Raw genomic sequence first — 24,589 nt, forward strand, 5'->3', positions numbered from 1 at the left:
TGGGGAAACTAGGACGTTGATGTTGCTGGCAGGAATGAAAACTACTAATAACAGAAGTGAGTACGTAAACAGCAGCTTATCTATTTGATGGAATTTATTCAACCACTGAAATTCATGCTCAGGAAATGTTTGACACAGAGAAACATGGTGAGTGAAAATAGCAGGGTAAAGAGTGCGCAGCCAGAATGATCTCAACTGTGGGCTGCAGAGATGCCTGCAGAGGAGCTGTGTGCTGTAGATGGGGGGCTGGAAGGTCTGGGGCTTAAGGTGGGCTGGGAGGGGTGGGCGGTGAAGGGGGGCGTGGAGAGTGATAACTCGCTTTGTCTGCAGGTGGTGGAGGCATTAATTATTGGCCCCTGCCTTGCCCCAGGTGGCGCTCAAACTGCTGTACCCCAGCCAGTCCTCGAAAGTCATCCCCTGCTGGGCTGTGCTCAAAGCTCGCAGGTGGCACCAGGGCACTAAGGGGTGGCTTGGGTGGGAATTTCATCCCTTCCATTATCTTCATCAGCTCCCCCCACCTTCAGCCACTACACATACAATTTAAGAGACTAGCAAACACAGGTTCAAAACAAAGACCCTGATGTGCACCACTATCCCCAAAATGGATTGAGAACCCTTATGAAGAAAGTCCAGCGGTGGTACTCTGGGGGTAACTGCGTCCTTCTGCAGGTTGCCTCTCCTCTCAAGGAGCTGAGGGAAACCGGTGACAGAAGGGCAGCTCCCACCCAGAACTGCAGCTCAGCAAGAAAAGCCAGAGGGCGGGGAAGAGCCCAGCGGGGCGCCGGGAAACCTGCGTTCTGATCCTAACTCGGCCCCTCAACAAGTTATTTCTTCTCTCTGGGCGTCAGTTTCCTGTCCTGTAAATGGAGACTTCCCTAGTACCTCGGTGGGGAGTGGCTTGAGCTAAGGCAGGTTGCAGGGCCGGAAGCAGCAGGTGCCTCTGACGGCTGCCTGCAAAGTCCCCCACACTATGGGCCTCGGTGCCCTCCTTGTTGACGGGAAGAATGTGGCCACCGCCCGGCAGGAGTCAAAGCGCCGGAGTCAGGGTTCGCTGGGCCCGGCCTCCGAGCGGAAGCAAAGCGAACAACAGGCAGAGGCGTAAGCCAAGCAGAGGCGGGGCGGGCTTCCAGTCCCTCCCCGGGCGTCACGTGGGCGGTCACGTGGCCACACCCGGAAGCGCGCCCGCGAGCTCCTGGCAGGCTGGCCGGTGTCTGGGTACTACGCGGTATGTGGGCCTCCGGCGCTGTCGGAGGGCCTCGGTAGTCGGTGGGGCTTACTCCGGGACCCTGGCGCTTCCCTCCCGGAAGTGGGGGCGTCTCCACCTCCAGCCTCACCCACCCGGCGTGGGGCCGTGGGGCCGTCGCCTCACCTCTCGGAGCCAGAGTTACTGCAGCTACGAAGTGGGGCAGTAGTCACAAGCCGGGCCTTCTTCCCAGGGTATCTGTGAGGTTCGGGGGACTTGGGGGTGAAACTGCTGCATAAATTGTAAAGTGCAGGGCAAACTGGAAGGCCTGCCATTCGGCGGGCGCGCCCTGCAGGTCTTCACTCCTGCGTCCTCCAGCCCATCAGGGGCAAGGACGAGGCTGTGAGCGTGTGGGCTGCTGGCAGGCAGGGGCGGCGGCCATAGGGGCAGTTTGCTGGGAGGATGGCGAATATGGGCGTGGGGGCGTTTCCCCAGGTTGCCCCGGCGCCATCCGGGGCTCCAGTGAGTCCTGTGTTCCCTCAGAGCATAAATAATCAGAAAATAACATAATCAGATAATAATAATAATCAGAAAATAACACCGGTGAGGTTCTCTTTCCAGCAACCTTGTGGAATAAAAGTAGAACCTAACGTCCACTAAAGAGCATTTCCATTCTTCTGGGAATATGGCGTTAAGGTCAATCATGCTGGTGATGTAGTGGGTCTCATGTTGCACAAGATGCTGAGCCCCTAACAGCCCTTTCTTGTGTCTTGTTTGTTTACAATGTTTGGTTTCCTAATTAAGCTAAAGCTTTATATTGTTCCCGCTTTTTATCATCAAAATATGAGTGATTCTGAAACCAGTTTAGTTCACGTGTTATTTGAGGAGGGGAAGCTGGGAAGTAAGAATAACGAGCCCCCACCCCACCTCTGTGTAAGAAAGTTTGCTAGGGGTGTGTCTGCCTGGTTACTCCCAGGCTCGCACTAGAACCCTGGAGGGAGGTGGAGCCAGAGGTTGAGGCTCAGAGAGGTTTAAGTGTCTTGGCAAAGACAAAACTAGAACCGGGTCTCCCCTGGCGGTTGTATTGCTTTACTGCCATTCATTGCATTACCCTAGGATACCTCCTCTCTTCCCCAGGACTGCTTTTCTGTCTCCCTGGGATGTGCTATGCTGTTTCCCAATAGTCACTCATAGCAGGCTTCCCGGGGCTGCTCAGGGTGGGTTTGCTGACCACACCATGGCTCAGAGTGACCCATGGGGAAGTGAGAATGCTCAGAAGGAAACAGTAGGTGAGAATTAATGTTTGTGGACACGTGCTATGGCCAAAGGACTGTGCTTGCCGGGTTCGTGTTCTCCATTGTGGGAGGGCAGGGTGGGCAGAATGTGGGGCACTTGGACACCTCCTGGCCGAGGGGAGTATGTTCTGAGCAGAAGGCCTTAGAGCCAGAGAGAGACCTTTGACCACTCTGTCCTTCACCAGCTTGTCCACTCCTGGGAACAGGCAGCAGCTGGAACGAGAGCCTCTGCTTGCCCTCATGACCTCCCTGTTTTAAGCAGGACCTGGGATGCTATGCTGCTCTCCATGAACTGGTCACTGAGTCTGTCTACCACAGCCCTTTCTGAATCTTTGGCTGTCTGGAAGCTCCGCTGTGCTCCTTGCCAAGGTAGATGATCCTGCCTGAGATGGAGGCAGGCAGCACCCACCCTGGGGCTACTCGGGCTCTGGGAGGTGGACAGGGTGAGGTAGGTAGTAGACTGAGCTCTCGCCGGCTGTGCAGAGTCATCTCATCTCCATCCCCTATCCCAGCTCTGCATCCTGATGTCAACTTTGCCTGTTCTGTCCTTCCTCCCTTGCATCCAGGAGGTCATCATGGCCTACCAAGTCTCTAAGCTACACCTCTTGAATCAGCCCCTTCCTCCCCTGGCCTCCACCAAAGAGTGGACCCACATTACCCCGCACCAGGACAATAGCCTCTGTAACCTTGACCCCACCCATCCATGATCCACACCCTTACCAGCCTACAGGGGCTCTCTGCTGTTCACAGCCTCCATTCTCCAGCCCACTGTTCTCCAGCCCATGCACTCCCTTCCCGTCAAGCCCACCTGCCCTCGTCCAGCAACCTTTCCTTCACACTCCATTGCTCTCCCAGTCTCTGCCTAGTGTTTAGCAATTCCATGGGACTAGGATACATTCTTTGTTCTTCACTGTGCTGGAAACACCATCAAGCTAGGTTCTCCGAGTTAAAGTTGATAAACCAACTAGAGATTTGGGAGGAATTGGGTAAGTACCACTAAGCTGGTCACATAGGGGATCCTGAAGAATGTTACTGAGTCTGAGGCCTCGAGATGCTATGATCCTGTTGAGGAAGCTGGACATCCACCATGGAAGAGTTAGAACAGAGCTTCCTCATCATTATCACGTCCTAGCACGTGGGTGATGAGTGCATATCTGTGTGACATGCTGAGCTATAGGAGAAGGTTTGAAGCCCTTGACTGGAGCAAGCAGCTGGCCTGACAGCTCTGGCTTCACCAGGCATGGTCAGGCTTCCCTAAGCGCTGAGAAGATCAATGTCTTGCTGCACCTCACAGGGCCAAGGCCCAGCATGGGAAGCTCTGGATTAAGAATCTACCAGTTGGTGAATGTGAAAACCCATTGTATATAGTCAAGCATTATAATGTGTGGCACAGAGGGTACATGTGTGGGTGCTGGGGAAGGAGGTCCGGAAGGGCAGGAGATACTGGTGGAGGTGGCTGAGGAAGCAGCAGCTAAGCAGGAGTGAGAATGAGCCGTGGCCAAGGTCACATTGCCTTTGTGTCCACCAGAGCAGGAGGAACTTGTGAATCAAACTCCTGTAATACTGAACCCCCTGCCTGTGGGCTTTGAAGCTCGTCCTCTGGAGCTACCTGTGACTTGAGGAGAAGCACATTTTTTCTGGACTTCCTGGAGGGAGGTGCACCAGCCGCCCTCCATTCCAGACCAGGCCCTGCCTGCCTGTCCCCCTTGTACAGTTGACCCCGTGCTCAGATCAGGAGCTGGGTCCTTCCTTGCCTTTGGTCCCAGTAGGCTGGTGGTGGGTCTGATGCTGTGTTCAGAGAGGCCAGATAACACAGGAAAGAGCCCCAGCCTTGGCATTAGACAGGCCTGGGTTTGGATCCCACTTCTGTCACTTAAAAATAGGAGTAACTGAAGATTCCTGCTTAGCCCAGTTGCTGTGAGGGTGGCGCAGAGTAACACCAGGAGGGCCCTCGTGGTGCCTGGCGCACAGTAAAGGCCAGTAGGTGTTTGCGGGATTATGATCCTGTTCATTACTCAGGCCAAGCCTATGGATGTGGGGCTGGGAGGTGACCTTGACCTTGCTTCTCCCTGGCAGATGAAGTGCGTCTTGGTGGCCACAGAGGGTGCAGACGTCCTCTTCTACTGGATGGACGAGGAGTTTGAAGAGAGTCTGCGGCTGAAGTTTGGGCAGTCGGAGAATGAGGGAGAAGGGGTGAGTGCGGGGTAGGAGGGACGGATGGGAGGGAACAACCCAGAACTACCAGGAGGCAGGAGAGCCTGTCCACCTGTCCTGGCCCAGCCAGAGGGATGAACACGGCATTGTGTGTGGCCCGGCGCCCCTCGCTCCTGCGCACCCTTAGAGGTCAGCCCTTGATGCTCTCCAGTGACCCACCCCCACCCTATGAAGAAATTTTCATTTCCTTCATGACTAATGATTTTGAGCATCTTCTCATGTGCTTATTTGCCATCTTTATGTCTTCTTTAATGAAATGTCTGTTCAAATCTTTTTGCCTAGTTTTCATTGGGTTGATTGTTTCTTATTATTCCTACTGAGTTTTGAGAGTTTCCTAGATATGGATATGTCCTTTTGTAGATCTACGTTGTGCAAATATTTTCTTTCAGTCTGTGTCTTGTCTTCGCATCTGCTTCACAGTACCTTTCAAAAAGCAGAAGTTTTTAATTTTGATAACTCCATGTTTTCCATTTTTTGCTTTTATGGATCACACTTTTGGTGTCATATCTAAGAAATCTTTGCCCAACCCAAGATCACAAAGAGTTTTCCCCACATATTCTTCTGGAAGTTTTAGGTTTTATATTCAGTCTAATGATCCATTTTGAATTTTGGTATGTGGTGTAAAGTATAAAGTTTATTTTTTTGCATGTGGATATCCATTTTAACGCTTTAATATCACAACTCAGAGACAGTTGTCATTTTCACTTAGATAATTTCTGCTCTACATTCTAAAGGAGTAATTTATTTTGAAATTTTTTCCAGATCAATTTTGGATTAAAAACTTTTGTATTGGGGATGCAGTAGACAGTCCTTGCATTTCTGCAGCCACACAGACTGGTTGCCTCTCAGTGCCCTTCCTGCTCCAGTGAGCCTGGTCATCAGCCGGACCAACTCCACATCAGCAAGTTCACCTCGACATCGCTGATACTCTTTAGGAATGATACGACGTGTCAGAGATCATAGGCATTTAAGCAGTCTTATTTAAGCTAAAAAACAGGTCTATCTGTTAGGCTCTTTTATTTTTTAGCAGTCAATATGTATAATTTTTTAATTTAAGAATTTTAAAGTATTTTAGTTCTTAAACCACTATATCAACTTGGTCTATTTAAGAGGCAAACTATTTGATAGTGTTTCTCTTCCTCTTTATTAAAAACCTCATAAAGGAACAAACTCCTGACTTTTCAGTTCCTAAATGACTAAGGTAAAGAAAAAAAGTCTTCAAAGTTTTATTTTTCAAGTATCCAACACTTTTCTTTCCTGATCCTATGGATAATGTGAACTAATTGTAGAAAATTTGGGAAATAACAGAAATAGTTTTTAAATGACCCATAATTCTACTACCCTGAGCTATTAGCTCTTCAATATATTTTCTTTGGCTCTTTATCGTTTATAAATAGTTGGGATCATACCACACTTACAATTTTATTTCCTGGTTTTTTTTTTTTTTTCACTTGCCATTATAGGAAAAGCATTATTCCATTTTGTTAAATATTCTCAAAAGCATAAATCTTAATGGAAACATTATATTCAATATATGAATAAATGTAGCATCATTTATTTAACCATTTCCCCAGTATTGGACATGTATATTGCTTTTAGTTTGCTATAGCTATTGCTGTAGGGAACATTTGTGCTTGAATTTTATCCCACATCTCATTATTTCCTTAGGATAAATTCCTAAAAGTAGAATCATCGATTCAAAAGCCATTCAAAGATACTGTACCACTTTATGATCGCACCAAGTAATATAGGAGAATTCTCTTTACACTCTAGCTACACAAAGATTATAATTTCCCCCCAACCAAAAGAATTCTTGCTACACCTATATCCCTACAGAAAAAGCTACTACTTTTAAAGCGAGTTGCTATACACCATCTAGGTTTTTAAGTGACATTTCTATTAACATGATTGGTTCGTGATGGTTCAAGAATATTGTCGTACATGAATAATTCAACCAACGTTTGCCTATGTGAAGGGATATTCATTCAACGAATACTAATCGAGAATGGACTGTTTACAGTGAACATAGCAACGTGACCCTGCACTTGTGGAATTCAGAGTCTAAAGAAAATGAGCCAGGTGGCAAATAAACACCACGGGTTTATTTCACAGGTGTGCGGTGGGCAGGCTGGGGTGGTGTGGCCTGGGGTGGTCAGGAGAGGAGCTGCCTGCCTGAGTGGAGACCTGTCGCAGGTGACTGACAGCCTCCACAGCAGTGGACACGGCGCTGGGCTCCTAAACGTTGAGTCTGTGGGAGGAAACGACACCCCTCGTGACGCGGACCCCCTTGTATTTTAAGTGCCGCACAGTACCCCTGGCTGCTTGCCTGTTCTTCTGAAGGCAAGGTCTTACTCAGCTCCTTGTGTACAAGTTAAAGTTAGGACTCCGCTTTCTCCCTGTTTCAGTCGAGGCTCCTGAGATCAGCATGGGGAAGGTCAGCTGTCTCCTCCTATCTTTTCATTCCAGTGTTGAGAACTTGAGTTATTACCATTCCCTTGGCTTTATCCCATCTTTATTCCCAGACCTTCAGCAAATTTGTCCAGTTTCTTTTTGGTTTTGTCTGTTTGTTCTGTTTCTTATTTGGAGGTCAGAGAGAATGGATGAGTGAAGAGATTATAAAAGTAAAAGCATACTTGTTACTGAAATAGGGAAAGTACAGAAAGATGTAAAAACTGGGGGGAAGATCATTCCTGATCCTTCTCTTCAGAAGCAGTAACTTTAATAGTGTGAATTTCTCATTGGTTTTTCAATACCTTGTTTTTTTTATCATTTGAAAATACAGAGCATTCACAACCATTTTTTTAAACATTACATTGTATCATAGGAATTTTCCATGTCACTGAAACACTCTAATATTTTAAGTGCTATATATTCTCCCATCATTCAGATGTACTGTTGTTTATTTAACTCTTTCCCTGGTACTGGACATTTACATTCTTTCCAGTTGCTTCTACTATAAATTACGCTGTAGGGAACATTTTTGCGCATGTATCTCTGCCTCATTTCTGATTATTTTCCTTAGGATACATTCCCCAAAGGGAACTTAACTGCAACAAAGGGCATGGACTTTGGTACACATACTGAACTTTCTTAGAGTTGGCCAGCTCTCTATTAAATGCCCCAAACATTCCTCTATGGAAATGTGGCCTAATTCCTTAACGTTTCCTTCTAGAATCACAGCCTGAGCAGCACAATTAGCTGCCTGACCCTTCCCAGCCTTCCTAACTACTACCCAAGTGTCTCCCTGTCAGGACAGTGATAGCCTCCCAGGTGGGTCTAGAACTATGGAGCCCTTGATGGCAAGGCCTGGGTCTTGTCCATTCCTTTGTCCCAGGGTCTGGCACACTAAGCAGTATTATTCTCTATCCCCTCTTGCAGCTTCCCGCCCTGGAGGACCAGCTCAGCACCCTCCTGGCCCCAGTCATTATCTCCTCTATGACGATGCTGGAGAAGCTCTCAGACACATACACCTGCTTCTCGACGGAAAATGGCAACTACCTGTACGTCCTTCACCTGGTGAGCGTGCGGCCCTGGGGCCCGTGTTCCTCTTCCCTCGGCTCCTTGGGCAGTCCACACGCCTCCTCCTCATCTTGAACCTCAGACTCTTTTAGAAGGCAGAAGCTGCATCTTAACAAAATCCCCTGGGAGCTGAGCCCCCCTCACTGTCCCCAGCGATCAGGGGAGGTGAGGGGGTCCCCTGGGGCTGGCTGACACCCACTGACCGCTGTGCCTGCAGTTTGGAGAGTGCCTGTTCATTGCCATCAATGGAGACCACACCGAGGGCGAGGGGGACCTGCGGCAGAAGCTGTGCGTGCTCAAGTACCTTTTCGAGGTGCACTTCGGGCTGGTTACCATGGACGGCCAGCTCATCCGAAAGGAGTGAGTCCCCTGGGTGCTGTGCTGAGCCCCTCTCAAGGCCAGGCGGTGTGCACCCAGCCTCAGTGAAGCTGCCTGTCACACTCTGCCCCTGGCCTCTTCCTGGGTCTCTCTAGCTGGCTGTTGTCATGTGTGTGTGTGTGAGAGAGGTTGAGAAGTGAGGCGATCTGCTCAGACGCCCACCTCTTGCTTCCGTGCCCATCCCACTTGGCTCTACAGAGAGGGCAGAGCCCGACACGCCCCCTCTGTGCTGTGTGGGCTCCTGCAGGGGTCTGGTCATGTCACATGAGCTTGCCTGGCGCTGGCAGTGATGTCAGGCCGCTCCTTTGGCTGAAGCTGGGGACAGCCGGCTTTCTTATGGGTCTCCCCTGCTCTGCCCCCAGGCTGCGGCCCCCGGACCTGGGGCAGCGTGTGCAGGTGTGGGGGCACTTCCAGAGCCTGCTGTGGACCTACGGCCGCCTGCGGCAGCAGGAGCAGTGTTTCGCTGTGGAGGTGACTGCTGGGTGCGGGAGTCCTCGGGCCACAGAGATGTCAGGTCAGAGGGGCTGAGCAGCATTAAGACCATGTTTTGACACCACCCTCCCCTCCATGAGTGAGGACACAGGCAGTGCCTCAAGCCCATGCATTTCTGAGGGTTGCTCTTTCTGGCCACATGCTGGGCTGGGCACACTGATGGGCCTCCCTATCTTAACACAGCTAGATTTTGGATAAAATGGACGTTTTAATGCAGTTTTTGGGCTCTCAGTAAATTATGGAAATCTCTGAAGATAGCCCCCTCCACTCTGATCACCCCCCAAATTATATTGAGCTGAAACTAGAGTGGAAAGTAGTGAAAAATAAGCAGCACTAAAGGCAAGATTGCCCGAGTACAGATGACGGTACCAACACTACAACCAGAAAACTAAACCTTAGGCCAACAGCGACAGGAGAGCTGAGCCTGCAACTCCTACTTAAGCCCAGACCTGAAGAGTAAGGTGGCCGTCAGCAGCACCCGCTTGCTCCTTGTACAGACAAACACAGATTCTCTCTAAGTCGGTGATTCTCACACTCCGTGTGCATCAGAATCGTCTGGAGGACTTGTTAGATATAGGTTTCTGGGCCTCACTTTTCTCATTGACTGTGGGGGCCAAGGGTGGGAGGCTCTACAATGTGCGTTTCTAACTAGCTCCCAGGTGATGCTGGTTATGCTGGTCTGGGAGCTACATGTTGAAAGCCGTTGATTTTGAGGACAGGTTAAGCGCAGACAAATACGAGCTCACAGTTTAACAGTCAGATGCACAAGAGAATAAGCCACCATGAGTAGGAGTCGGGGAAATCAATCACCAGCAGATGTAGATCCCAAGGAGCTTGATACACTAGAATTTTTAGGTACAGGACATAAAACAACCAGGAAATATTTGCAGACATAAAAGCTAGGGAGAAACCCCATATAGATGTTTTAGAAGTGAAAACATAATTGTTAAAATGAAAACCTTAAGAGATGGGTTAAATAATAGATGAGACATAGCTGGAAAGAGAATTAGTGAACAGGAAAATAGATCTGAAGGAATTCATTTTCACACCCCACTCATTCAGTCTTCCAGTAAACATATAGTACCTCGCATATGCTAAGAGGTGTGCCAGGCCCTGGGAATACAGAGATGAATAAAGTCTCTGCCCTTGAGGGGAAATCAGCCATTCATATGTACTAAAAACAATAAAGTATACTGGGTGCTGCCAGGTTGGGTTTCTCAAAATCCATGATGGCACAGAGGTTGGCGTGGTCAACTCCTTCTGAGGCATCAGCAAAAGGCTTCTTGTAGGAGGTGACCTAATGCAGTTAAGATAAAATCCACAGTCCTTACCAAGCCTATCAGGCCCTGTATGATCCACCACTGCCTGTCTTGCCCCAGCCTCATCTCATGCCTCTCTTGTCCTTACTCACCATGCACTGCCCACCCGGGACTTCTTCCCATTTCCGGGGCACTCTGTGTTCAACTCTGTCCAGTGTGGTAGTCATTAGCTACATGTCTTTGTTGAATATTTGAAGTATAGTTAGTCCAAATTGAGTTATGCTATACCTGTAAAATATACACTGGATATTGATGACTTAGGACAAAAAAGGAATGTCAAATGCAAAAAAAAAAAAAATAGAATGTCAAATAGGATTATTAACTATCCCATTAATAATGCTTTTATTCCTTATGTTAAAATGATAATATTTTAGATGTATTAGGTTAAATCAATTATTAAAATTAATTTCACTTTTTACTTTTTAATGTAGTTACTAGAAAATTTTAAATTACGTGTAGGGGTTGCCTTTGTAATCAGTTAGGCAGCACTGCTCCAAACTCTGTCTCCACCTCAAGGCCTTTGCATGTGCTCTTTCCTCAGCTTGCGGCATTCGCCCCTCCCTCCTTCTCTGACGGGGGTTTCTTGTTCTCTAGATATCAGTTTAAAGGTCACCTCCTCAGGGACATTTTCTTTGAACACCCTACACACTTAGGTCTCTGCTCTTCTTCTCCAGTCCAATACTGTATATTTCCTACACAGCAGTTGTTAGCACTTATTTTATCTCTTTCTCTGCATATTGTCTGTCTCATCCGCTAGAGTCTAGTGACCACACTAAGGCCCAGAAGGGCAGACTCTGTGCTGGTCCGAGCCTCCGTGTTCCCAAGCATCTGGCACATGGCGTGTGCTCACTGTGGCCTGAGTGAGTGTATTGCCACCCTGGGGCTGGAGCGGGAGGTGTGGGGGTGATGTGACTTCCTCTCCCTGCCCGCATGCCCAGGCTGTGGAGCGGCTGATCCACCCTCAGCTATGTGAGCTGTGCATCGAGGTGCTGGAGCGGCACGTCGTCCAGGCCATCAACTCCAGCCCTGGGCGGGCTGGCGAGGAGGCCCTGCATGCCTTCCTGCTCGTGCACTCCAAGTTGCTGGCTTTCTACTCCAGGTGAGTCCAAGGGCCCCAGCATGGGGTGGCCCGGAGGCCCTGGGTCCCCTCACCTTCACCCTTTCTTATCCCCCCTACCTGAAAAGCACCACCTCCTGGGCCAGGGAAACCTTCCAGACCCATCTCTTCCAGGAAGCCTTCTTAGATTCTTAAGTTCTTCTCCCCCTCTCAGCTCACTTCCTTCTCTGAATTATTTCTTCCTGGAACACTGTCTCAGAATCTTAATTTAGGGTTTCCTGATATGCTGTTACTCGTCCCTGGTGGTTTTCCACTGGTAATTTTTTTTTTTCAACACAACCAAGTTTTATTTTTTAGATGGATGAGTTACTTTCTCCAGAAAGGATGAGGTCAGCGGGCACATTTGTAAACTCCTTGAGGGCAGGGATCATGCTCCAGACTCCCTTAACTTACTTGCCCCTGTCCACTGCCACCTGTGGGCTGGGGGCAGCGGGCACACGCTGACCTGCTGCCTGTTCTCTCCACAGCCACAGCGCCGGCTCCCTGCGCCCACCCGACCTCCTTGCCCTCATCCTTCTGGTGCAGGACCTCTACCCCAGCGAGAGCATGGCGGAGGACAGCGACACCCAGGTCTCGGGGCAGCTCTCTGGGCAGCAGGAGGCCTTCAGGAAGGCGACTTGGAAAACCAGTCAGGAGAGTGCTGGGCAGGCTGCTGGGGAGGCTGTGGTTTCCAAGTCACAGTCCTGGGCATGTGGCTGGGCATGACTTTTTTCCAGCTGCTTTCAGATGTGAGGGGAATTCTAGAATGCATGTAGTTTAGTGGGTTAAAAGTGCAGGTTTTTGGAGTCCCAAAAATAGTCCCAACATAGTCCCAACTTTACCACTCAGCTGTTTGCTGTGCAAGTACTTACCCATCTGAACCTTGATTCCCTTATCTGTGCAATGGGACAACGATGGCATCTACCTCTCAGGGTTGTCATGAGGAATAAAGGAAACAGTTTACCTAGAGCTCAGCAGTGCCTGGGGTGTAGTGAACACTCTCAGTAAGTGCTGGCAGTGGTTTGGGTGCCAATGTGTTGGACTTTCTGGAATTTCTAAAATTGAAACATCCCTGGAAAGTGAGGGCGCACACCCAGGGCTGCACAGTGGAGTGTGCGCAGGGGCTAGCGGCCCCCGCCCCCCAGGGCTGCGCTGTGAAGTGCAGGAGGCAGAGGAGCCAGGCAGGCAGCTCTAACTAGCATCCCCGGATCTGTTGCAGCCTTCCCCACAGAGGCCCCTCCGCAGCCAGAGCATCCCCGTGCAGCAGGCCTGGAGCTCTTGTTCTGCAGACCCAACCAGGAGTTCTGCAGGGACTGTATGTGCTATGTTCTGGGGAGGGGTGGGAGGGGTGGGAGGGAGGGGGAGGGGAGGGGAGGCTCAGCCTCTCCCCAGAGAGCAGGGACCAGGGTCGAGCCCCCTGGGAGAGCCTCTCTGAGACCTCAACCCAGCTGCCCCTTCTCCCTCCCAGGAGACAGACAGCCTCTCCCTCCCTGAGGAGTATTTCACACCAGCTCCTTCTCCCGGGGAGCAGAGTTCAGGTGAGACCTGGAGAGGAGGAGGGGCACAGGACAGGGACCTGGAGAAGGCAAGGCGGATAGGCAGCCCTGGGAGAATCTGTCTTAGGGTTCAGTGGATCCCAACGCCCTGTAAGGGTCCAGGCACAGACACCCAAATTCCTAGAGCCCAGGACACTGTGTGCAGCAAACCCTCTGTCTACCCTTCCGGCTCCAGCTTGAATTCAAGGACTGTTAAGGCCACTCAAAGGATCCCTAAAATTTTTTATGACAAGTTGATATCATTTAAAAATTCATCTCTCATATATGTGCTCTTTGCCTTCTCTTTCTTTTTTATAATTAATAAGTAATCAAATAAGTAATAATCATTTTATTTCTAGTACAGTGATTTAAAATATAAATATTCAGTCTATATGGTTTATAGCTTACCTGCTTTTCCAAAGTATGTGGGTAAACAATAAAAAGAAACGAAAAATATTGGAAATATTATTAACAAAACAAAAAAGGAGCCTGGGACCCCTGAGACCATGTGCCAATTCTTCCCTGCTTGTCCATTTCTCTGTGGCTGGGATCATAACTGTCCTGGGTTCTCTAAGCTCTCCACGAGCCCAAAATGTCAAAAAGCACTACTTTGGGGTAATGGCTGAAGTTCCATTTTCTTCTCACTGCTCCCTTCCCTCATTCCTCCTCCTGGCCCCTTTCTCTCAGTAGTTTTTTCATGCCTCAAAGCTGTAAATAATGCCTGTTCCACAGTGCACGGAACTCACAGCTTACAAATGGGTGGAGTTGCATTCATCCATTCGTAAGTCAGGTGTTTGAAACACAGACACAGGCTTCCCCAGAAAAACATGATTATAAATGATAGTTATTTGCAATGAAATACACGAGAGAGCACTATTATTACAAGCCTACAATATTTCAAATATGCGGTTGGTTCAGCTGGTTTTTGTGAGCTGACCTAGGAAAGGAAATCTAGTTCAGTTCCCAGCACATAGTAGATACTCAGTTAAAGTTTGCTGATTGATTAAATAAATGGGGAACTGTAGACAGTGTGTGCTGCCTCCCAGTGAAGAGGCACTGTTATAGCCAGGGAGGGGCCTGAAGGGTTAGGGAGGGCAGAAACAAGGAGGGGATTGGGGACCGAGGAGGGGGTTGAGGGACACCCCCCCACACCGCCAGGTACACGTGCAGGAGCTCCTCCCCGCAGCCCACTGGGGCATCAGGGAGCCTCTCTTCCCCAGCCCAGGCTGCTCTAGCTCTGGTACCTCTGAGCTTGCCCTGCACTCACCAGTTTGGGATAGGATGAGAAGGGGAAGTCTCCCCAGCTCACACTAATGTGCGTGAGCTGCTGATGGCATGGGGCCATCTCTGCTCCATCCTCCCCTGCTGACAGGCTGTTGGGCCAGTATTTACATTTTGCCATTATTTATGTTGTTATGTTAATACCTATGGCCTGCAGGTAGCACAGTCTGGCTGGATGGGGGTACCCCTCCCACTGATGATCCCCATGTCCAGGTGAGTTTCTCCTGGGGGGCTCGGGGGTGGGGGGGTTTGGCCGGGGCGCCAGCTGATCTGAGATGATGCAGTGAGCACTGGAGACTCTGAGGGCTTCTCCTGGGGTGACTCTCCAGCCACGCTGGCCTTCCTGTGCCCTCTCACGGCTGGCCAGCCAGTGCAGGGGCGGGGGGAGTGGTGGATGAGGGTGACCGCCTCCCTCCCCTCCCCCTCCCCCAGACATCTGGCCTCCACTCCTGAGAAATCCCCACCCTCACTGTTCTTGGGAGGAAAGTCCAGCTTAATTTTTAATGGTTTCTAAATGATAAAGTAAATACGTTCATTGTAGAAAAATTGGGATAAACAGAAGTAAAATACGGAAAAGGAAAAAGATCACTCTCAGATCCCAGCCCCAGATGTTAACTACTATTAAGATTTTGGAGTGTTTCCTTCTAGTCTTTCTATGACTTTATATGTGCATTGACACGTACACACACGACATATATATTTTTTCTTTTACTAAATTTGAATCCTGATGTGCTTCGTTATTCTTTCTGTTTTTGAGCGTTTTCGCATTAACTAGGCGCTCCTCAGCAGTGTGCTTCTTAACAAGGCTGTTCAGGGTGCATTGCGTGCGCACGTTATTGTTTACTTAGCAAATTCCTGGACAGCCAGTGTGTTGTACGGAGTCCTCTGCTGTTATCGGAAGACTTCCTTATAGAGAAGTTTCTGTGGCATCCCTAACGATTTCCTTAATTCTTTGCTTTTGCCCGTAAAGACTTTGTTACTCAGAGCCCTCGTAAGGCTGGTTGTCTTGCTTGTTTAGCCCTGTTATGCCCCACTTGCCCCCCTTGAATGACTGTCGGGATGTCCTGAAGGTGGTGAAATGACAGGTGTTAATCAGCTTTAAATGCTTCGTGTACAGAAAGCTGTAGAGGAGCCTCCTCCCCTTCATGCCACCCCACGCCGGCTGCTTTTCCCACCTTTCTTGTCCTTTCTTACCACCCGCTACCCCCGTGTGGTATCCAGTCCTGACTCCCGGCAGAAGGGCCCCGAGGATGTTGAGAGAGAGAGGGGCAGCAGGACAGGAGCTGCCAGGGCAGCCGCAGCAGAGTGCAGGGATTTAGCAACTGGGATTTCTTGGGGCTAGAAAAGTTTATGCCTCGTGGTTCACAGGGAGGACGGCAAGTGGGCAGCTGTGGGTGGACCCAATGTGGGGAGGAGGCCAGACGCCTGCCCACCCCTTCCTGCTGACAGCTCCTCTTCCTCCGCAGATGGCTGAGGACACCCTCCAGATGCTGGTCCCTCGCTCCCCAGGACCCTCCAGCCCCAGAAGGATTTTCCTGGATGCCACCGTGAAAGAGAGCTACTGCCCCATGGTGCCCCACACCATGTACTGCCTGCCGCTGTGGCCAGGCATCAACATGGTGCTCCTGACCAAGGTACGAGCACTCCCGCCTGCCCTGGCAACGCCCTAGCCTAGATGCCCGCCCCACGGCTGCCCCTGTCTGCCCTGCCCTGCTCTCCTAACCTTAGAGCCCCAGTACGGCCCTGGCCCTGGCCCTGTACCAGCTGCTGGATGGGTTTTCTCTACTGGAGAAGAAGCTGAAGGAGGGGCAGGAGGCCGGGAGTGCCCTGCGGTCCCACCCCCTCATGGGGGACCTACGCCAGAGGATGGACAAGTTTGTCAAGAATCGAGGTGGGCAAGAGCTTCAGGTGAGACGCAAGCCCTGGACACCCCACCTTGGGGAGAGGGTGCAGGGCCCATTCTGTCCACACTAGGTGAGGGGCCCAGGCTCTGGGCCCTGCCCCACCCCACCGTGGGCTTGTGATCCTTGTTTCCCCCATTAGGAAACAGAAACAGAAACTTCCAGCAGTGGCACTTGACATTTCCAAAACGTTTTTGTGTGACAAGTTATAGCTCCCATTTTTCAGATGAGGAAACCCAGGCTCAGATAGATGGTGATTTGGCCAAAGTTACTGGACTGGTGAGCAGTGGAGCCAGAGCCCAACTCGAGGGCTCAGCGACGGCCAGCGGTCTGCCCGCCACACCCCTCACCACCTGGCTGGTCTCAGACGTGCAGGACACAGGGAGGCCGCTGCACCCACAGGGGGCATAGAACCCAGGTTGGGAGATGAGGCCAAGACCCTGGGACAGTGCGCAAGCAGAGCAGGAAACGGGGCACAGCCCAGGCCGGAGCCTGGGGGGGAGCTCTCAAGGGTAGAACACTGGGCTGAGATCTGAGGCCACTCGTGTAGCTGGCAGGGCTCAAGGAACTGAGATTCGTTGTGCACGGAATTTGCACTGGTCTGAAAACGAGCAGAGGGGTTAGAAGAGGCAGAGCAGCCAACTGAAGCCCAGACGCAAATTAACAGTCAGCCCGCAGCGCTCAGCATCTCTCCGTGCCCAGCGCACTCCAGTGAGCACGTGTTAGGATGCAAAGCTCCCCTGAGGGGGGTCAACACCCCAGCTCTTGCCTGCGTCCGCCTCTCCCTTGAGGCGCCTACCTGTCACGCTGGCATCATTGGTTTACGGTATCTACCAGCGAGGCAGTGAGCCTGGTACTTGGCACACAGAAACTGCTCTTTAAATACCTGCCTGCTCAATGAGTAGCCTGGTGTACAGTGGGGTGCAGGGTGCTGGGGGACCTGCCAGAGACCTAGCTTGGCTGTGGATGGCAGGTGTGTGCTGGGCCTAAATAAGCCATGGAGGCAGGGCACCTTTTGGAGCCTTTCAGAGCACAAGGTAGGGTGTCCCCTGGACCTCGCTGTGGGAATGTTGTCAGGAAGCTGCCTGTCACCTGTCCTCCTTACAGAGCACCTGGCTGGAGTTCAAGACCAAGGCCTTCTCCAGAAGTGAGCCCGGATCATCCTGGCAGTGAGTGGTGGGCTCTGAGGTCAAGGGGGGAGTCGTTTGGACAGAGGAGCAAGTTTCCTCCAGGCCCAGAGGGAGAGGATGCTCAGGAAGGCGCTTCTGAGGGCAGAGGGGGTCCTGGGAGGGCGGGTCCAGCCCACGGATGCTGAGGGGAGGCTGGGAGCAGAGAGGACAGAGATTGAGGAGCAGGGCCTGAGGGCCCGACATGGCCAGCAGAGGCCCGGCTCCAGCACGGACTCAGTGTGTGACCTCGGGCGAGTCACTACCCCTTGTTTCTCCATAAAATAAACCATGAGGTTGGATGAGGTTCTAAGTGCTCAGAGCACACACTGGGGGAAAACTGGGAAGCTGCCTCCTGGCTCAGTGAAGGCCAGGGTGTGGGGCATCAGCTGTGCTGTACGTCAGTCCAGGAGGAGGGTGATCACAGGGGATGGGGTACCATCCTGGGCGTGCCCTCCTAGGGCCCTTCCGGCTGTGACATCTCACCTCTCTGTGTTCAGGCTGCTCCAGGCATGCGGGAGGCTGAAGAGGCAGCTTTGCGCCATCTACCGGCTCAGCTTCCTGACCACGGCTCCGGGCCGGGGAGGCCCCTCCCTGCCCCAGCACCTGCAGGACCAGGTCCAGACGCTCATGCAGTAAGTGTCGGTGTGGCCCCTTGGCGGCCAGGGCAGGAGCTGGGGCGCACCTGACCCCAGCCCTGTTCTCCCTGCTTCCTCGGCAGAGAAAAGCTGGCAGACTGGAAGGACTTCCTGTTGGTGAAGGGCAGGAGGAATGTCACCATGGTGTCATATCCTGATGGCTGGCCCTGAGGAGGCCTTTCGGGACTACCTGCCTCCTCCACCCACTCACTTGAAGGGCTGCGGCTTTGGGGAGAAAGAGCATATATTTCACCACCTCAGCTTCCTTTCTCTGAAGAAAAATGATAGGAGGTAGTGTCCCAGGGGCCTTGTCTGTAGGAACACTCCACAGCTGGAATTTCAGAAAGTCCTGCTCTCCCACGGTTACTTGTGAGAGCCCTGGGGATCGTTTATGTCGGTGTTGTCCAGCCAGCTAGGTGGCAGTGGGTCTCCCATGAGGGACAGGGGCCTGGGGTTGGGTAGGTTTGAGTGGCCACGTCCTCCTTCTTAGAGGTCACGGTACACGGTGGCACGTGAAGGCTCTGAGAAGGCCTGCAGTAAATGTGTTTATTTGTCCCCATTTGAAAAGCCACCTCCAAGACTTACCCTTTTATTACAGAACTAATTTTACCAAATACTGATTTTCCCTGGAACTTTATATGAAACAGCTTTTTCTGTATTAAAATCTCTAAAGGGTGTGGCCTCCTGTCTCTGGAGACTTCGGTCTTCAATGCACAGGTGAGAAGGCCTTGCTAGCCATCAGCCACTGCCCTTCCTCTCAGATGGGAACGTTCCAGCCTCTGGAGATGAAGTGTAGAGGTGAACAGGATCACGGTGAGGCGGGTGGGTGGGCGGCCAGCTAGCCTCACTCTTCAGCTCTATAGCTCTGCTCTCATACCAGCCGCAGCATGTGTATCATTTAAACCCATCCCGCATGAAAATGGTAAAACATGAACATACCATGTTCCTGTTGGGACCAGAACTCCCTGCATTAAATGTGCCAGAGCCAAGGATCCGTTGTATTTGCATCTTAGACCTTCTCAGGGGTGGAGGTTCGACAGTAAAGAGAGACCTGGGAAAGGGGGGGGATCCTGGGGGCGGGTGGCGGGCCTCGCTGGAAGCCTAGGTCGAGGACAGAGGAGCTCCCTCCCTGGTTCTGCCTTAACAAGCACCTTAACTGAGACCCTCACCTACCTGGAAGACTTCCCCGGCCTGGTGCATTTCATCTACGTGGACCGCACCACCGGCCAGATGGTGGCTCCTTCCCTCAGCAGCACTGAAAGGACTTCATCGGAGCTGGGCAGGGGGCCCCTGGCCACCTTCGTCAGAACCAAGGTAACCTGGCCTGGCCTGGGCCCTCTCCTCACGCATCAGATGGGTGTGCTGACCCCTGCCCAGAGGACTAGCCCCTGCCCTCGGGCTCCCGGGAGGCTCTGAGCACCCCCGCCAGAACCCTTCATGGCACTCTTCCTGGTGTCTGCACCCAGCTCTTCAGGCTCCTAAGAATAGTTGCCCATCTTCATCACCCCAGGATGCCGGTCGGCACTCAGGGCCACCTTCCCAGGTGTGTCAGTGTGCCTGGAGCAGCAGAGTCTGGGCAGTGAGTTCAGGGGAGGAAATGGCCAGGGCCTAACTCAGTGCCTGGCATAAATAAGTGCCCGATAAGTGTTGGCTGAGTTCATTAAAACAGAAAGAAGACACGTGGGTTAATCAACTTGAGTATCAGAATGTAAAACTAGGTGGTTTCTACGAAGGAAACAGTCTCCAGGGGTCCTTTTCTTTGATTCATCTTCATAGCAAACTAGTATTTTTGGTGGGGAGAACAGAGGACCTCTGCCACTTTCTAAAAAACTATATATTTTCATATACATTGTGTATACAAATAAGGTGTATCATAATGGTTAAAACAAGATCCTGACAAAAGGCCCGTTGGAGACCCAGCTCTGCCCCTCACTAGCTGTGTAGCTGGGGTATTATGAAGTCTAAGTTTCAGTTTTCTTATGTGTAAAAGAGGATAGTAACTCTAGTGACATCATAGAATTGCTGCGGAGATTATAAGTGTATGAGATGATGCATGTAATATTCTTAACACAGCGTGTGGCACAGACCGCAGCTGGAGTTGGTTGAGCATTTCCTGGTACCATCCTTCCCGGCATCTTCATCTCCTTCTGGAGCTAGTTGGGGTTATCTTGGTACATTTCTTTTCGTTGTTTTTCTGTGCGGTTTGTTATAGTTGAGATCATTCTGTGTAAGCAGTGTGTTTACCACATTTTCACTTCACTTTATATCTGGTGCATTTCCTCATGTCATTAATTCTTTATCAACGTGGTTATCATCAGCTCCACAATAGTCCATCATGTGAACGTAACGTCATGTACTTAGTTGAACGTTTAGATTGTTCCCAGGCTCTTTCGGTTGTAAGTAATTCTGCGGCACATGCCTCTGGGCATACATCCTTGTCCTCGTCTCTGATTATTTTCTCAATATGGAATCCCAGAAATGGAATTACAAAGGCAAATGGAAGGAGTGTTTTTAAGGTTATTGATACATGTTGTCGAATTGCTTTCCTGAAAAACAGAGCAAACCCGTGTATTTGTTTGCAGGTTTCATTAGACATTGTGTTGTGCGCAGGTTTGGAGTAGCTCCTGTATGCCTGCCGCTAAGCTTTTTCTAAGCTCTTTGGTGAGAGCGCAGCAGGCCTTTCCAGGCCCTGGGAGGTGGGGGAGCAGAGCTGCCCCTGCTGCCAGCTTCCCTAGGGCAGTTCACAGGCAGCGTCAGAAGTCCTTGAATTAGGCAGGAGAATCTCGCGGAGGGGATCTGAGGCACGTTGTCCCTTGGTCACTGTGTTCCCGTCGGTGCCCTTGGTGAGCCCTCGTTCAGACTTCGCCCTGGAGCAGAGGATGTTCCTGGACCAGGGCACTCTGTGCGTTCAAACACTTTTCTAGCAACTTCATGGCATAGAGCCTGTGCCAGAGATCCTCAGTCCTGAGGGGCCCAGGTGAGTGGCTGGCCCTCGACAGCAGGAGGGTTCCAGGGGGCCACCCCCTCATCTTCTCTTAAGTCCCTGGCTCTGTTCTGGCCTGAAAGATGAATCTCTTTATGGCTTGTGTGTATAGTAAAGGTACATAAAGTGTTTATACGTGTATTTTGTCGTCACAGTAACTGGAGGGGTGGCTAGTCCATCCATGCATCCATCCATCACCCATTTATTATTAAGCTCCTGCTTTGAGCCACGGCTGGGCCCGGACACTAAGGAAGAAGATGAGCAGGAGAAGCCCCTGGCCTTCCAGGAGCTCCTCCTCTGAGTGCTTTTCTCCCCTCGGGATTTGAGAGCCTGAGCCCAGTCCCTGCCGTGGAGAGAGGGCCGCCCCACAGGCTGCAGAGATGAGCACTGTCTCCTCTCCCCAGGTCTGGTCTCTGATCCAGCTGGCACGCAGATACCTGCAGAAGGGCTACACCACGCTGCTGTGCCGCGAGGGGGACTTCTACTGCTCCTATTTCCTGTGGTTCGAGAACGAGATGGTGGGTGTGGCCAGCCCGGGGCAGGGCCGTCCCGAAATGCTTGCTTTCCCTGTGACTCTTGGATCCTTTTCTCCTGGATTCTGTTCAGTCTGTGTCTCCAGCTCTTCTTGTCCCTGGTGGAGCTGACAGCTAAGCCCAGCTGGTTGGCACCCAGAACTCAGGTCCCGTTTGCGCTCAGGCCCCTCCACCCCGTTCTCTGAAAATCTCATGCCATTGATTAAGGCAGCATCCAGGTGACATGTGAACAGATGTGCGCCCGCGTGAGCAAGGCCGCCCAGCCCGCGCTTCCTCGGTGGTGTTTCAGTGGCATCAGCTGCACTTACAGAGCCCGGCTCCCTGTTCCCATTGTAGAGGCTGATAAACCGAAGCTCAGAGCAGTTAACCAGCCTGCCCAGGGCAAGGCTAGCAGGAAGGCTCAGCTCTCTTGCGTCGGCCGTGTTGGCCAAACCTCACCATTGCTGCAGTATGAGCACGGGTCACGGGAGTTTATTATCTGTGTCCTCCCACCCCCTCGCGCTGTTGCTCTCCCTCACTGTCTCGCTCTGTGTCTCCCCTCTTTCCTCTGCTTTCGTTTCCTTTTTCTCTTCTTGTTTCCTCCTCACTTGTCACCCTTGGCCATCATTCCAGCTCTCTGAGGGCCATTGCTTCTCCCTCCCACATTCCCTTGGCCCCTCGTCCTGTCCTCTCCCCTGCTCGTGCCCTGCCCTCTCTCTGCCCCTGTCAGCGAGCCCTCCTTCCCCCCTTCCTGCACGGCACAGTGCAGCCGTCGGGGTCTCTCACTCTGTTCTCACGGCCTCACATCCGCACAGCCCGTGTGATGGTCGGAGCAGGTGTCACTGACCCCATTTTGCAGATGGAGACGCTGACGCCCTGAGATCAGACACCATGGCCAGGGCCACCGAGGTCCTAGGTGATGATGTCAGAACCCAGGCTCGGCTCTCCTGACCTGCAGGCTCCCATCTTTGCTCTGTGCCTGCCTCAGAAGCGCCCAGGATGTGGGTGTGACCATCACCTTAGCTTCTAGGGAGGGACAGGGCTCCGTGTGTGTGTGTGTGTGTGTGTGTGCGCGTGTGCGTGTGTGTGTGTGTGTGTGTGTGTGTGTGTGTGTGTGTGTGTGTGTTTAGCCCCACAGGGCAGTAGGCTGTGGTGCGGGGAGACCCAGGTGTGAAGTCTGGCTGCAACTGGGCCGCCACCAAGTCCTCCTCCTCCCCTGTGCGGCAGGCCCGGTGAGCACAGCGCCACAGGAGCCCCGTGAGGGCGCCTGGCACACAGTGGGAGCCCAACAGAGCTTGAGTCCCTTCCCCGCCATGTCCTGCCCTGGGAATACCTGTTGCTTTCAGAGAGAGACTTGGCCTTTGGTAACGCTTTGTTCTTCATGACACGTCCCCGGGTCGTCCTCCCTCACGTGTGCCTGTCGCTGACCCAGGTCCACTGGTTGATGGGACTGAGAGCTACCAGGTGCCGGGCACGACACTCGGAACTTTACATCCATGTCTAATGTTCTTTGGGAGTTTATTCTTATTCCTGCTTCACAGGTGAGAAGACAAGGTAAAAAGAGGCCAGTGCCTTTTCCCAGCACCAGGCACACGCCAAGCAGGGCTGAGCCCGGCCTCAGACCGAGTGTCTGGCTCAAGCCCGTGCTCTTCCCCCCACACCCACCGCCTCCCCACTCAAGACGCCCTGCCTCCTTCCCCAGGGGTACAAACTCCAGATCATCGAGGTGCCTGTCCTGTCCGATGACTCGGCTCCTGTCGGCATGCTGGGAGGAGACTACTACAGGTGATGCTGATCCAGAGGGCCCTGGGCACAGAGGGGAACAGACGATGGGCGGTCAGTGCCAGTCCCCACAGGGCGTGCAGCCCGTCCTTCAGGAATGTCCCCCTGAGCCTGTCTCCCCTTGTTAGAAGCTCCTCACAGCCAGGCATTCAGTGAGAGGAAGAGAGTGGGGCGCTTGCTGGGGTTCTTCCCGCTGGCACATCGAGGCAGCATTTGCCGGCGTCTCTGCTGGGCTCCTGAAGACCTTCTCTGACGGCTCTGTGTGCCCCATAGATGGGGCCCTGCCATCTAGTGGACCCCATTCCAGGATCAGGAACCCAGAGGGTTGGGCCGTGGCAGCCTGGGGCTGAACCTTGTAAGGTTGGGTCAGCGAGGGGCAGGGAAGGCCTCTCGCCCGGTGCCGGGGCCTAGTGAGGTGACTTTGTACCTGTGCAGTGCCGGGAAGACCCCTTGGCCTGGCTCCCTCCTCAATCCTGTCCTCCTTCCCGCTCCCTCCCCCAGGAAGCTCCTGCGCTACTACAGCAAGGGCCACCCGGCGGAGGCTGTCAGGTGCCGGGAGCTGCTGACCCTCCACCTGTCGGTCATCCCCACGGACGTGCTGGTGCAGCAGGCCGGCGAGCTGGCCCGGCGCCTGGGCGAGGCCTCCCGTGTCCCCCTGCTCTAGGCCAGGGTGGGCTGCCCCCGTGCATCTGCCCGTGCACCCGTTCTCCAGGCCCACCTGGCTTGCAGACATCCCCATGGTGAAGCCTCCTCCTGTGCACGGCAGCCTCCTGAGGGTAGCACAGTCCCCAGGGCGGCCCCAGAGTTTCTTAAAGAAACTCCACTTAGACCAGTCTCCACTCCGGGTGATGAGCAAACCCCCAAGTCCTTCCCTCTGAAGGGAGAGGAGGGCCAGAGGGTTTCTTTGGTCTCTTGAGAACAGCAGTGGCTGTGAGCTTAGACCCAGGACAGCCCCTCTTTCGGATCTGCCTCTCCGTTTACCCCTAGGAGACAAAGGAAGTCCCCACAGCCTGTGGGTGTCTGCTGTTCTCAGAATAGAGAAAGCTTCCCAGGAAGCTGTTTCCCTCCCCAGGTGAAAGGAGCTCTCCTGGCTGGGTTGAACTCCAGCTCTGCCACGCCCCCTCTGCGGCCATGGGCAAGTTTCCCCACCTCTCAGCCTGTCTCCCCACATTCAGAGTGACGGCACCCGTCTCTCAGGATGGTCATGGGGCTGCCGGCTGTGGCAGCCACTCAATAAATGCTGGTTATGGTTATTGTTACTGTTCAAGCCCTTGGCCCTTCTCGGTGGCCTCTTT

The 24,589-nt window shown here is 52.4% G+C and overlaps 1 protein-coding gene across 12 annotated transcripts; it reads left to right on the top strand.

Moving 5' to 3' along the window:
* Positions 1–1,154: 1,154 nt before the first annotated feature.
* On the top strand, positions 1,155–24,547 carry HPS1 (HPS1 biogenesis of lysosomal organelles complex 3 subunit 1). 12 transcript variants are annotated; one of them, XM_073794081.1, is made up of 20 exons: positions 1,155–1,225; positions 2,741–2,847; positions 4,555–4,671; positions 8,071–8,208; positions 8,429–8,571; positions 8,952–9,060; positions 11,339–11,499; positions 11,985–12,087; positions 12,716–12,811; positions 12,965–13,034; positions 14,470–14,525; positions 15,779–15,946; positions 16,041–16,220; positions 17,321–17,382; positions 17,880–18,014; positions 18,101–18,165; positions 19,174–19,331; positions 21,405–21,518; positions 23,215–23,297; positions 23,796–24,547. In XM_073794081.1, the coding sequence occupies exons 3-20, from the start codon at positions 4,555–4,557 to the stop codon at positions 23,956–23,958; spliced, it is 2,121 nt and encodes a 706-aa protein (XP_073650182.1). In that variant the 5' UTR covers positions 1,155–1,225; positions 2,741–2,847; the 3' UTR covers positions 23,959–24,547. The 12 variants fall into 12 exon arrangements, 10 of the variants coding, with proteins under 10 accessions (XP_073650182.1, XP_073650185.1, XP_073650183.1 ...); XM_073794082.1 differs by lacking the exon at positions 1,155–1,225 and adding an exon at positions 1,232–1,448; XM_073794080.1 differs by lacking the exon at positions 1,155–1,225 and adding an exon at positions 1,232–1,437.
* Positions 24,548–24,589: the final 42 nt, after the last annotated feature.

The sequence above is a fragment of the Tursiops truncatus genome, chromosome 16, assembly GCF_011762595.2.
Source record: "Tursiops truncatus isolate mTurTru1 chromosome 16, mTurTru1.mat.Y, whole genome shotgun sequence".
Lineage (NCBI taxonomy): Eukaryota > Metazoa > Chordata > Mammalia > Artiodactyla > Delphinidae > Tursiops > Tursiops truncatus.